This window comes from Rana temporaria, chromosome 8 (assembly GCF_905171775.1).
Source record: "Rana temporaria chromosome 8, aRanTem1.1, whole genome shotgun sequence".
In the NCBI taxonomy this organism is placed as follows: domain Eukaryota; kingdom Metazoa; phylum Chordata; class Amphibia; order Anura; family Ranidae; genus Rana; species Rana temporaria.
The window spans coordinates 180759323-180772652 of NC_053496.1; the positions used below are offsets into that span (position 1 = coordinate 180759323).

At 47.2% G+C, this 13330-nt stretch overlaps 1 protein-coding gene across 1 annotated transcript in view; it reads left to right on the plus strand.

Moving 5' to 3' along the window:
* Nucleotides 1-615: 615 nt before the first annotated feature.
* Nucleotides 616-13330, plus strand: part of LOC120910030 (zinc finger protein 436-like) — a 30413-nt gene continuing 17698 nt past the window's right edge. Inside the window, exons 1-2 of the mRNA XM_040321878.1 lie at nucleotides 616-753; nucleotides 2255-2404. Coding sequence (XP_040177812.1) covers nucleotides 655-753; nucleotides 2255-2404 — 249 coding nt within the window. The 5' untranslated portion in view covers nucleotides 616-654. The remainder of the gene's footprint in view (nucleotides 754-2254; nucleotides 2405-13330) is intronic.

Here is a 13330-nt window from a genome sequence, read left to right on the forward strand (position 1 = left end):
GCTGGAACTAGCCGTAGACGAGGTAATAAGATATTATTTTATATTTACACCCAGTAACTCCCGTCATGTCCGTCCTCTTCCTCCATAGTCACTGTGATGTCTGTTATGGTTTATAGACCAGATACAAGGCTGTTTCATTATGTGTGTCAGGTTCCTATAAGGTGTCACTGTCTATTTCTCCATGGAGGAGTGGGAATATTTAGAAGGACACAAGGATCTCTACAAGGACGTCATGATGGAGAATCAGCCGCCCCTCACATCCCCGGGTAAGAGGAGACTTTATTGTAAAGGAGAGAGCAGTACGGAGGCTCCACCTAGATCCCCCATCATCTGATAAACACATAGAAACAATGTATTCAGTCAGTGTGTGTGTTTCCTATAGATGGATCCAGTAATGGGAAGAACCCAACAGAGAGATGTCCCCGTCCTTTGTATTCCCGGGATTCCACACAGGAAGATCACACCATCCCCCACCATCATCAGGTAGGTGGGACTGAGCATGTAGACCTTAAAAAATGTATTCTAAGCTATGAGTTGACATTCTATGTAATCTCTTGTTTTTTTTTATTTTTTTTATAAATGTATTCTATCATCTTTGGGGTTTAGGGTGAAGAAGTGAAAGACATCAAAGTTGAGGTTAAAGAGAAAGAAGAGATGTTGGTGAGTGGAGATCAGCAGTCTATGGAGGAGGGTTGTCCTCTGCATTCCCAGAATTCTACACGGGAAGATGCCAACTATACAGATAATAATCAGGTAGATGGGACTGGGCAAAAAGAACTCAAAAATAATTCTGGACATTATTCTATGTAATGTAGCGCTCACCCCTGAAGGAGTCGCTGGATAGAATAGGAATGGCGTGTTACCTTTGTGAGCGTCTAGGGGTAATGATGAGAGCAATGACGAAATGTCCAAACAGCAGGGTGTCGTTTTCTGTGCTTTTATTCTTGCCCAACACGGCAACAATGAACTTGAGGTAGATAGAGAAAGATGGGTGAAAAGGAGAATTTCAGATTCAGGCCTGAACAACACAGAAGCAGTCCTGCTTCCAGCGGCACTTTTACTTCGTCGCCACTCCAGTCGGAGTGGGTATAGTGTACCTGGACAGGCCTCTCACACCGACCTGGCAGCCAGGGTATCACTCGGAAACCTTGAGAAGGAACAATTTTCTGCCACAGACTTGATAGAAATGAAGATAGGAGTAGAACCTCTGCCACAGGCCCTTTGCTCTAGAACGCAGTTAGTGAAGTGAGTCCTTCTCAATAATAATGGTGCCTGAATCTCCCTCAGGTAGCTTTTAGTTTGCAGGTCACCGACTGACAGGTTGCCAAAAGACAAACTCCCAATGTCCGGTCACCTTGATCCCCGATGGATTGTCTAGGCCCTGTTGGATTGCCTGCCTCCGGGCTCTCCTCAGACTGACTCCCCACCGAACAGCACAACTCGCTTGGGATCTTCCGCAGAAATTTGGGAACACAGTAGATCACTGGGGCCCCGCCATAGCTTCAGTTGCTCCGGGCCAACATGGTCCCGGAACCAAGGACATATCGTAGCACGTGCGCCCCGGCCTGGTAGGCCATATCGCCGGGGTCCGTGATGTGCACACACCCTAAAGGTGGGTGCCGCACCCAGAACCAGGAAAAGATAGAGACCCTACAAAATGGCGTCTGCTCAAGATCTACCCTCCCCCAGCATGCCCCGCGAGGGAAAAACCCCTCTGATTGGCTGCTGGTAAGAAGGCGCTCTGGCCTGGACCCCTCCGGCGCCATCTGTCACCCCAAGGTGGAAAAGCACCTCTGGAACACAGAATGAAACCACAGGACAGCCCAGCCTGGCAGAGACCCAATTTACATAAATTAACCGGATAAGAGCAAAGTAACTCTCTCATCCCCCTCTAAATTTAACATAGCACCTGGACTGAAAGTACACAGGCGCTACAGTAATTTCTTAGTGCAGTGTTTCCAGATGTTATATTTTATCATCTCTGGCATTTAGAATGAAGAACGGAAAGACATCAAAGTTGAGATTAAAGAGGAAGAAGAAGAGATGTCGATGAGTGGAGATCAGCAGTCTATGGAGGAGAGAGGTCCTCTGTATTCCCGGGATTCCACACAGGAAGGTCACACCATCCCCCACCATCATCAGGTAGATGGAACTGAGCATGTAGACCTAAAATGTATTGTAAGCTATTAGACGATATTCTATGTAATCTGATCATCTTTTTGTATAAATGTATTCTATCATCTTTGGGGTTTAGGATGAAGAAGTGAAAGACATCAAAGCTGAGATTAAAGAGGAAGAAGAAGAGACGTTGGTGACCAGACATCAGCAGTCTATGGAGGAGGGTTGTCCTCTGTATTCCCAGGATTCTACACGGGAAGATCAGAACTATACAGAGAATGATCAGGTAGATGGGACTGGGCAAAAATAATTCAAAAATTATTCTATAAGAGGACATTCTTCTGTGTCATCTCTTATTATTGGCAGCAGTGTTTCCAGATCTTATATTTTATCATCTCTGGAATTTAGAATGAAGAACGGAAAGACATCAAAGTTGAGCATAAAGAGGAAGAAGAAAAAGAGAGGTTGGTGAGTGGAGATCAGCAGTCTATGGAGGAGAGAGGTCCTCTGTATTCCCGGGATTCCACCCAGGAAGGTCACAACTATAAAGAGAATGATCAGGTAGATGGGACTGCGGATAAGAACTTGAAAATAATTCTCTGAGTGGACATTCTTCTATGTAATTTCTTGTTCCTTTTTCTAAATGTATTCTATCATCTTCGGGGTTTAGGGTGAAGGACTGAGAGACATCAAAGTTGAGGTTAAAGAAGAAGAGAGGTTGGTGAGTGGAGATCAGCAGTCTATGGAGGAGGGGGAGATGATTATGGAAAGTAAACAGGAGGAATCTTCTCTACATAAGGACACAAGTAAGTCATAAACACTAAATTCAGGAACAGTTCACATTTTAATGTTATTTCTCTAAGTATAATGTATATATACACACGACCGTTTTTCGGGTTGTAAAAGATTACGTTTTTTTTTATGTTATTAAAAACTATAGTTTGTGGGCTCCAGAGCATTTTTCACTACGTTAAAAATGGGCATTAAAAATTTAGAACATGCTCTAATTTTTCATGTCGTTTCTAAAGTTGTCGTTTTTAACGTGGTAAAAAATGGTCGTTTGTGGGCTTTAACGACGTGAAAAAAACGAGCATGCTCAGAAGCAAGTTATGAGACGGGAGCGCTCATATATATGGTGTACAGTATCTTCACCTCATTTGTTGGGAACATGATGTTATATTGAGGAATGGAGATGGACCTTTCATATGGTTTACAGTATCTTCTTCTCTTTTGGTGGTAACATGGTGTTATATCGAGGAATAGAAATGGAGCTTTCAGCGCTAAGACTGACCCTACGTGTTTCGTCCAACAGGACATCCTCCAGGGGGTCCAAGTGCAAAAGCTTCACCATTTTTCTCCACCTTGTCTTGTAGCCTGCATAAGAGTTTGCAGTTGCTTGGGAATCTCATCAACAGGTCCATTTAAAAGAGCCACTTGTGCTTTTTTTAGGAATGTTGATATAGTTACTGAGTATATTAAAGCATGTACCCTTACCCAAAACAACCTGATCTTAGGGCAAGTCTGCCATTGATCATTGTTTTCAGTGTATGAAATATTGGGATTTTTTGATATTTCGAGATTTCTCTTGCACAGATCTGGTGTAAGTTTAATAAATTCACTTTCAAAATGTTTTAGGCTCTGCTGTGCACATTGTATAGTTTCCCACCACTGCTCTACACTATATGAATAGAATATCTTAGATAAGTTATAAACAATAGGTGTAGGAAAGTCCCATTCTTCACTAGGGATGAGCCGAACACCCCCCCCCCCCCCCCGTTTGGTTTGCACCACAAACTTTGAACGGACCTAACGTTCGCGCAAACTTAGAACCCCATTGAAGTCTATGGGACTCAAACGTTCGAAATCAAAAATGCTAATTTTAAAGGCTAATATGCAAGTTATTGTCCTAAAACGGGTCTGGGGGCCCGGGTCTTACCCCATGGGACATGTATCAATGCAAAAAAAAAGTATTAAAAACTGACGTTTTTTCGGGAGCAGTGATTTTAATGACGCTTAAAGTGAAAAATAAATAAATACATTTCTTTAAATATTGTACCTGGTGGGTGTCTTTAGTATGCCTGTGAAGTGGCACGTGTTTAAAACTGTCCCTGCACAAAATGACATTACTATAAGAAAAAAGTCATTTAAAACTGCTTGCGGCTTTAATGTAATGTCTGGTCCCTGCAATATGGATGAAAATCATTGAGAAAAATAGCATGGGTTTCCCCCCCTCCCCCCAGGTCATTACCAGCCCCTTTGGCCCTATATACTTTGAACAGCAGTATACAGGCAGTGCAAACAAGACAGGGACTGTAGGTTTGTTGTTAAGTAGAATCTGTTTGTAATTTTGAACTGGTACTTTTTTTAAAGTGTAGCTCCACCCCAAAAAATCTATTTTTTAGCTTTTCTGAAAACATAGAGAAGGGTTATCACCCCTGTAACATTTGTTTTGCAGTGTGTGTGCATCTGTTCAAAAGATTGCACCTCACTTTCTGTCCCAATGACAAATGTTTTTTTGGAAAAAAAATTTTTTTTAGTGAAACAAGGATTGGTGATAAAGCATCAGTGGACAGGAGACACCTCTTACAGATGAGAATTTCCCTTCCTAGGGGGTAGATTTTCTCTCACTTCCTGTTGTCGCCTTCCGTTTGCAAGCAGGAGTCGTTTGTAAGTTGGATGTTTGAAAGTAGGGGCCTGCCATATATAATGCAGAAATTTGGGCCCTGGGTGTTGGTGTTGCCACAACACTGTAAGCCCTCACAGTTAGTCTTGGTGGGCGCTGGAACGCCCTGCTGTGAAATATTAGATCAAGAATTGTAATTACACGCCCCAGGGGCCTTAGGCACTGGTGGTGGTGCCACAACACTGCAACCCCTCACAGATACTCTAGTTGGAGTGCAGGAATGAGCCTGTTGCAAAGTATTGTATTGCATCAAAAATTGTAATTACACGCCCCTGTTAAACCAGGGCAGAAAAATTTGGCCTTAGCCACTGGTGGCGGTGCCCAGAACCAAAAATGTTCTTACAAACTATCAGCATGATCATTGAGGAGGAAAAGGATAGTCAAGCAGCATAACAGGATAGCCACTCAGAATCAGCATAGGCAGTCTTAAAGGGATATAACATTTAAAAAAAAAATATTCAGTTACATCAGCATCAGGTGCTTGGTAGCTGGTGGTGATCCAAGCCTGTTTCATTTTTATGAAGGTCATAAGATCAACAGAGTCGGTTGAGAGGCGCACCCTGTGATCGGTTACAAAGCCTCCAGCAGCACTGAATGTGCGTTCCGAAAGAACGCTGGATGCAGGACAGGCCAGTAGCTAAATTGCATACTGTGCAAGCTCTGGCCAGTGATCCATCTTCAAGACCCAGTAAGCCAGAGGATTTTCGTTGGGAAAGGTGTTCAAGTCTGATCTTGCCCCTAGGTATTCCCGCAACATGTAAAACAGACGCTGGCGATGGTTGCTGGAACCCGTCATACCTTGGGGCTGCGGACTAAAATATTGTCTGAACACATCAGTCAGACGGCCACCTTCTCCACCGCTCCTTCTGTGACTGACCAAAGCCTCAGCAACACGTTGTCCAGAACCAGGACCAGGATTTTGTAACCTCCCAGTCTCTGGGAACGCGTTGCACAGACCTTTCTGCAAGGCCTCCCGAAGATGTTTCATCTACTGCTTACTCTGCGCCGGCAAGATAAGGTCCGCAACCTTACTCTTGTAACGTGGATCAAGGAGGGTTGCCGGCCAGTAATGATCCTTCTCCTTGATAGCACAAATACGAGGATCCTTCCGCAGGCTTTGCAGGATCAGTCAAGGCCATACAGCGTAGGTTTGCTGAGGCATTTGGTGCGGAGTCCTCTGGGTCACTGAGGACGACAGGATCTGCAGCCACCTCGTCCCAGCCACGTACAAGTCCATGGGTTTCTTGGGACTGTAATTGGTCCCTTGAAGACTGCTGCTGATGCTGAGTGCTAGGCTCCACCTCCATGCTGACACAGTCCTCCTCCTCCGCATCCTCCACCTCGCCCTCTTCCTGTGTGATAGGCAGGCAGGAACACTGTCTGGATAAAGGGAGCCTTGAGAGGTAAGGAAGTCCTCCTCTTCCTCCCTCTGTTCTTTCTCAAGGGCCCTGCCCATTATTCCACGCAGTGTGTGCTCCAACAGGTGGATAAGAGGGACAGTGTCACTGATGCATGCACTGTCACTGCTCACCATCCTCGTGGCCTCCTCAAATGGTGACAGGACAGTGCATGCATCCCTGATCAAGGCCCACCGGTGTGGGGGAAAAAACCCAAGCTCCCCTGACCCTGTCCTGGTGCCATATTGGCACAGATACTCATTGATGGCCCTCTGCTGTGTGTGCAGCCACTGCAGCATGGCCAACGTAGAGTACCACCTGGTAGGCATGTCACAGATTAGGCGGTTCTTGGGCCGGTTGTATTCCTTTTGGAGGTCTGCCAGCCGAGCACTGGCATTATATGACCGTCGGAAATGCACACAGAGTTTCCTGGCCTGCTTCAGGACATCCTGTAATCCCGGGTACCTGCCCAAGAACCACTGCACCACCAAGTTAATTACATGAGCAAAACAGTCAGTTGTCCCTGTAGCAGGGCGGCGAGGAGGTTGGTACCATTGTTGCAAACCACCATTCCTGGCTTAAGCTGGCGTGGCATCAACCACCTCTGAGCCTGCCCCTGCAGAGCTGACAGAACCTCTGCCCCAGTGTGGCATCTGTCCCCCAAGCCCACCAGCTCAAGCACCGCATGGCATCTCTTTGCCTGCGTACCTGCATAGCCCCTTGAACGCCTACGGAGCACCGCTGGTTCCGAGAGACACATCAGCACAGAAAGAGGCCACAGAGGAAGAAGAAGAGGGGGTGGAGGAGAGAGATGTGTCACAATCACCAGTAGTAGCATTTTGGAGGCGTGGTGGCTGAACAACCTCCAACACTACTGTACCTTGTCCTGCATCCTTCCCAGCTGCCAGCAGAGTCACCCAATGCGCCGTGAAAGATAGGTAAAGTCCCTGTCCATGCCTGCTGGACCATGAGTCAGCGGTAATATGCACCTTACCACTGACCGCCCTGTCCAGCGAGGCATGGACATTGCCTTCCACTTGCCGGTAGAGAGCCGGAATCGCCTTCCATGAGAAAAGTGCCACTTGGGAACTTGCCACTGAGGTACCGCACATTCCACAAACTCACGGAAAGGGGCAGAATCTACCAACTGAAAAGGCAGCAGTTGAAGTGCTAGCAATTTAGCTAAGCTAGCATTCATCCGCTGGGCATGTGGATGGTTGGGAGAGAACTTCTTTCGGCGCTGCAGTAGCTGGGGCAGGGAAATTTGCCTGGTACAATCTGACGTCGGTGTACCGATAGTAGATTGCCCGCAAGTACTTGACTGTGATACACCTAATTCTACATCTTCAGTCTTATCAGTGCAGGCTTCAGAGAGGACTGAGAGTATAGTGGGGTTGGAGATCCCAATTGATGAGGAGCAAGGAGAGGTCCGTTTTGTTCTTTGGTGTGGGTCTTTGAGGTACGCTTGCCAACGAACTGCATGGCAGGTTGACATATGTCTGGTCAAGCATGTGGTGCCCAAGCGGGTGATGTTTTAGTCACGCGAGGTACGATTGAGACAAATGTTGCAAATTGCAGCGGTGCGATCTGATGCACTTGTCTCAAAAAAGGCCCACACCAAAGAAATTTTGGAATAACACTGAGAGACAGTAGCGCCCTGCACATGCGGAGCTTTGCGTTGTGATGCAGTCGGTGTGCTGCCATTAAGAATGCCCCTGGAGGGAATCCTGCCTCGTTGGAGATGTGCCTCCTCCTCCTCTCTCCTATCAGGCACCCACGTGGAGTCAGTGACCTCATCATCCCCTCCCTCCTCATCACTGTAGAAAACCTGGCAGTATGCTGCAGCTGGGGGAACATGACTGCCAGCTTGCTGTTCTTGGGCACCCCCTCTCTCTGGGCTCACGTTACTGCCTTCCTCTAGCTGTGTACCATCAATGGAGCCTTCAAAACGCTGCACATCCTCCTGCAGCATGTACCCAACACTGTGGTCAAACAGTTCGGGGGACTCCTCAGGAGGACATGGTCAGACTAGGGAAGGAGTGACTGATGCCATTAAGCAGAGGGAAGAGGCCACGTTGGCAGCTGCTTTGCCAGACAAAGTACCCTGAGCCTGGGTGAGAGAGGATGAGGGGAGAGGATGAGGACGGCTTGGTCATCCACTCTACCAAGTCTTCAGCATGTTGCGGCTTAACACGGCCAGCTGCCGGAAAAAATTTCGAGCATGTCCCACGGCCACGTGCTTGATGAGGATGCACCGTGTCCACGACCAGCACTGTTGCCTCTAGACGCAGAGCCTGCTTGCCCTCTTTTATTGGCTCATGACTCTCTGCCTCTCCTTCCAGACATACTAATAGCTGCACAAATACTGACAATACCTGCTGATCCCTGCCTGTGTTATTATTATGAGCATATCCCTGTCTCCAATACGAGAAACACCAGCTTTACGTAGCTTTAGGTGCACACTGTGCAGAGGACACAGACAGTACACCATGTGAAAGTGCTTGCGGAATGATCCCCTGCCTGTGGTATTAATATGAGCAGATCCCGGCCTCCAATATGAGAAACACCAGCTTTACGTAGCTTTAGGAGCACACTGTGCAGAGGACACAGACAGTACACCACTTGAAAATACTGCAGCTAGCACAATCACCTGCTTGCCTGTCAGTATAGTAGGAAGAGCGGATCTAGCTAAACTCAATACAGTGTATAAATATATATACAACACCTGGGATGTATATATATCCTCTACACACTGTAACTCTAACTGAGTAGCCTGCCTGCTCTATCTACCTGCAATAAATGACACTCTCTCTCTCTCTCTCTCTCTCTCTCTCTCTCTCTCTCTCTGTCTCTATTGTCTCTGTAAACCACTGCAACACACTACACAAGGCTGCCAGGGAGGCGTGTACTAAACCCCCTGAGCCATAATTGGGCAAAGCCACCCTGGCTTTGGCCAATTATGGCTCTCCGTTTTTTGCAAGCTGTGATTGGCCAAGCATGCGGGTCATAGTGCAGTTGCTTGGCCAATCATCAGCCAGCAATGCACTGCGATGCCGCAGTGAATTATGGGCCGTGACACGCCACTCGAATTTTGCGCGAACGGTCCATAACGTTTGTTATTCGTCGAACATACGATGTTCGACTCGAACACAAAGCTCATCCCCGTTCTTCACCATAACCTTGTCATCAATACATAAATACTATTGCTTAGTATGATTTGGGTGTTTTGTATCATTGATCTGGTTTGTATTTGTAGTTCTCTGTTATAATTGCACCCAATCCAATGCCAGATCTCTGGGAACGTTTTGAAAGCTACACACAGATCTATGACTTCTGAATACAAGATGTATGAGAACAGATATGACTTCTATTAAATATTGCTTTCCAGCAGATGGACGGTGTTTCGGGAATATAAATACATCGGAGGGACATCTTATTATATCTCCAGATTGTAAGGCAGAAGATACCGACATTCCACAATATTCTCCCAAAGTCACCTCTGATTGGTTGGTTAGATCATCAGATCCTTCCAATCCTGAGGAACCTTCTGAGGAATCCCATACTATGACATCAGAGGTCCATCCAAGTTCTCACAGTGCTGACAGATCACCAGATCCATCCAATCCCCAGACATCTTCTTCAAGCCATAAGAAGGTTCACACAGGAGAGCGTTCATTGTCATGTTCAGAGTGCGGGAAATCTTTCACTAAAAACAAATACCTTCTTAGGCACCAGAGCATTCACACGGCTGAGCGTCCTTTCCATTGTTCGGAGTGCGGGAAATCTTTCATTACAAAAAAATCACTTTTTAAACACTATAACGTTCACACGGGTGAGTTTTCTCATTCCTGCTCAGAGTGCGGGAAATCTTTCGCTCACAAAGAAAACCTTGTTAAACACCAGAAAGTTCACAGAGGTGGGTTTCTTCATGCATGTTCAGAGTGTGGGAAATGTTTTCGTGATAAAAGACAACTTATTGTACATCAGAGAAATCACACAGGCGAGCGTCCATTTTCATGTTCAGAGTGCGGGAAATCTTTTTTTCAAAAACAAGGACTTGTTGAACACCAGAGAATTCACACAGGTGAGCGCCCTTATTCGTGTTCAGAGTGCGGGAAATCTTTCATCAGACAAGGAAAACTTTTGAGACACCAAAGAATTCACACGGGCGTGCGTCCTTATTCGTGTTCAGAGTGCGGGAAATCTTTCACCACACAAGGAACACTTTTGCAACACCAGAAACTTCACACAGGTGAGCGTCCTTATTCGTGTTCAGAGTGCGAGAAAAGTTTCATTTACAAAACAGCCCTAGTTTTCCATCAGAAAAGTCACACGGATATACGTCCTCATTCATGCTCAGAGTGCGGGAAATCTTTCACCACAAAAGTAGCACTTTTTACACACCAGAAACTTCACACAGGAGAATGCCCTTATTCATGTTCAGAGTGTGGGAAATCTTTCACTCACAAAAGAAACTTTGATCAACACAATAGAGTTCACACAGGAGAGCGCCCTTATTCATGTTCAGAGTGCGGGAAATCTTTCACTCGGAAAGGAGACCTTAATCAACACAATAGAGTTCACACAGGAGAGCGCCCTTATTCATGTTCAGAGTGTGGGAAATCTTTCACCCAAAAAGGAGCACTTTTGAGACACCAGAAACTTCACACAGGAGAGCGCCCTTATTCATGTACAGAGTGTGGAAAATCTTTCACCATAAAAAGAGCACTTAATAAACACCAGAAACTTCACACAGGAGACCGCCCTTATTCATCTTCAAAGTGAGGGAAACCTTTCAATGAAAAGAATGACCTTCGTAGATGTCCTAGAATTCACACTAGTGAGCGTCCTCATTTATGTTCAGCGTGTGGGAAATGTTTCAATCGCAAATTAAACAACTTGTTGAACACCAGAAAAACTTCATACTACTGAGCGTCCTTTCTCTTGTTGAGAGAGTGCGGCAAATATTTCCTTCAAAAATAAAAACGTATTACACACCAGGGAATTTACACAGGTGAACACCCTTATTCATGTTCAATGTGTGGATGGTGGGAGGAGAGCTGTCGGAGAATGTAGTGTGGATGGTGGGGGAGAGCTGTCAGAGAATGTAGTGTGGATGGTGGAGGAGAGCTGTCGGAGAATGTAGTGTGGATGGTGGAGGAGATCTGTCGGAGAATGTAGTGTGGATGGTGGAGGAGATCTGTCGGAGAATGTAGTGTGGATGGTGGAGGAGAGCTGTCGGAGAATGTAGTGTGGATGGTGGAGGAGATCTGTCGGAGAATGTAGTGTGGATGGTGGAGGAGAGCGGTCGGAGAATGTAGTGTGGATGGTGGAGGAGATCTGTCGGAGAATGTAGTGTGGATGGTGGAGGAGAGCTGTCGGAGAATGTAGTGTGGATGGTGGAGGAGAGCTGTCGGAGAATGTAGTGTGGATGGTGGGAGGAGAGCTGTCGGAGAATGTAGTGTGGATGGTGGAGGAGATCTGTCGGAGAATGTAGTGTGGATGGTGGAGGAGAGCTGTCGCAGAATGTAGTGTGGATGGTGGAGGAGAGCTGTCGGAGATTGTAGTGTGGATGGTGGAGGAGATCTGTCGGAGAATGTAGTGTGGATGGTGGGGGGAGATCTGTTGGAGAATGTAGTGTGGATGGTGGGAGGAGAGCTGTCGGAGAATGTAGCGTGGATGGTGGGAGGAGAGCTGTCGGAGAATGTAGTGTGGATGGTGGGGGAGAGCTGTCAGAGAATGTAGTGTGGATGGTGGAGGAGAGCTGTCGGAGAATGTAGTGTGGATGGTGGAGGAGATCTGTCGGAGAATGTAGTGTGGATGGTGGAGGAGATCTGTCGGAGAATGTAGTGTGGATGGTGGAGGAGAGCTGTCGGAGAATGTAGTGTGGATGGTGGAGGAGATCTGTCGGAGAATGTAGTGTGGATGGTGGAGGAGAGCGGTCGGAGAATGTAGTGTGGATGGTGGAGGAGATCTGTCGGAGAATGTAGTGTGGATGGTGGAGGAGAGCTGTCGGAGAATGTAGTGTGGATGGTGGAGGAGAGCTGTCGGAGAATGTAGTGTGGATGGTGGGAGGAGAGCTGTCGGAGAATGTAGTGTGGATGGTGGAGGAGATCTGTCGGAGAATGTAGTGTGGATGGTGGAGGAGAGCTGTCGCAGAATGTAGTGTGGATGGTGGAGGAGAGCTGTCGGAGATTGTAGTGTGGATGGTGGAGGAGATCTGTCGGAGAATGTAGTGTGGATGGTGGGGGGAGATCTGTTGGAGAATGTAGTGTGGATGGTGGGAGGAGAGCTGTCGGAGAATGTAGCGTGGATGGTGGAGGAGAGCTGTCGGAGAATGTAGTGTGGATGGTGGAGGAGAGCTGTCGGAGAATGTAGTGTGGATGGTGGGGGGAGATCTGTCGGAGAATGTAGTGTGGATGGTGGAGGAGAGCTGTCGGAGAATGTAGTGTGGATGGTGGAGGAGAGCTGTCGGAGAATGTAGTGTGGATGGTGGAGGAGAGCTGTCGGAGAATGTAGTGTGGATGGTGGGAGGAGAGCTGTCGGAGAATGTAGTGTGGATGGTGGGAGGAGAGCTGTCGGAGAATGTAGTGTGGATGGTGGAGGAGAGCTGTCGGAGAATGTAGTGTGGATGGTGGAGGAGAGCTGTCGGAGAATGTAGTGTGGATGGTGGGAGGAGAGCTGTCGGAGAATGTAGTGTGGATGGTGGAGGAGATCTGTTGGAGAATGTAGTGTGGATGGTGGAGGAGATCTGTCGGAGAATGTAGTGTGGATGGTGGAGATCTGTCGGAGAATGTAGTGTGGATGGTGGAGGAGAGCTGTCGGAGAATGTAGTGTGGATGGTGGGAGGAGAGCTGTCGTAGAATGTAGTGTGGATGGTGGAGGAGATCTGTCGGAGAATGTAGTGTGGATGGTGGGAGGAGATCTGTCGGAGAATGTAGTGTGGATGGTGGGAGGAGAGCTGTCGGAGAATGTAGTGTGGATGGTGGGGGAGAGCTGTCGGAGAATGTACTGTGGATGGTGGAGGAGAGCTGTCGGAGAATGTAGTGTGGAAGGTGGAGGAGAGCTGTTGGGGGAATGTAGTGTGGATGGTGGGAGGAGATCTGTCGGAGAATGTAGTGTGGATGGTGGA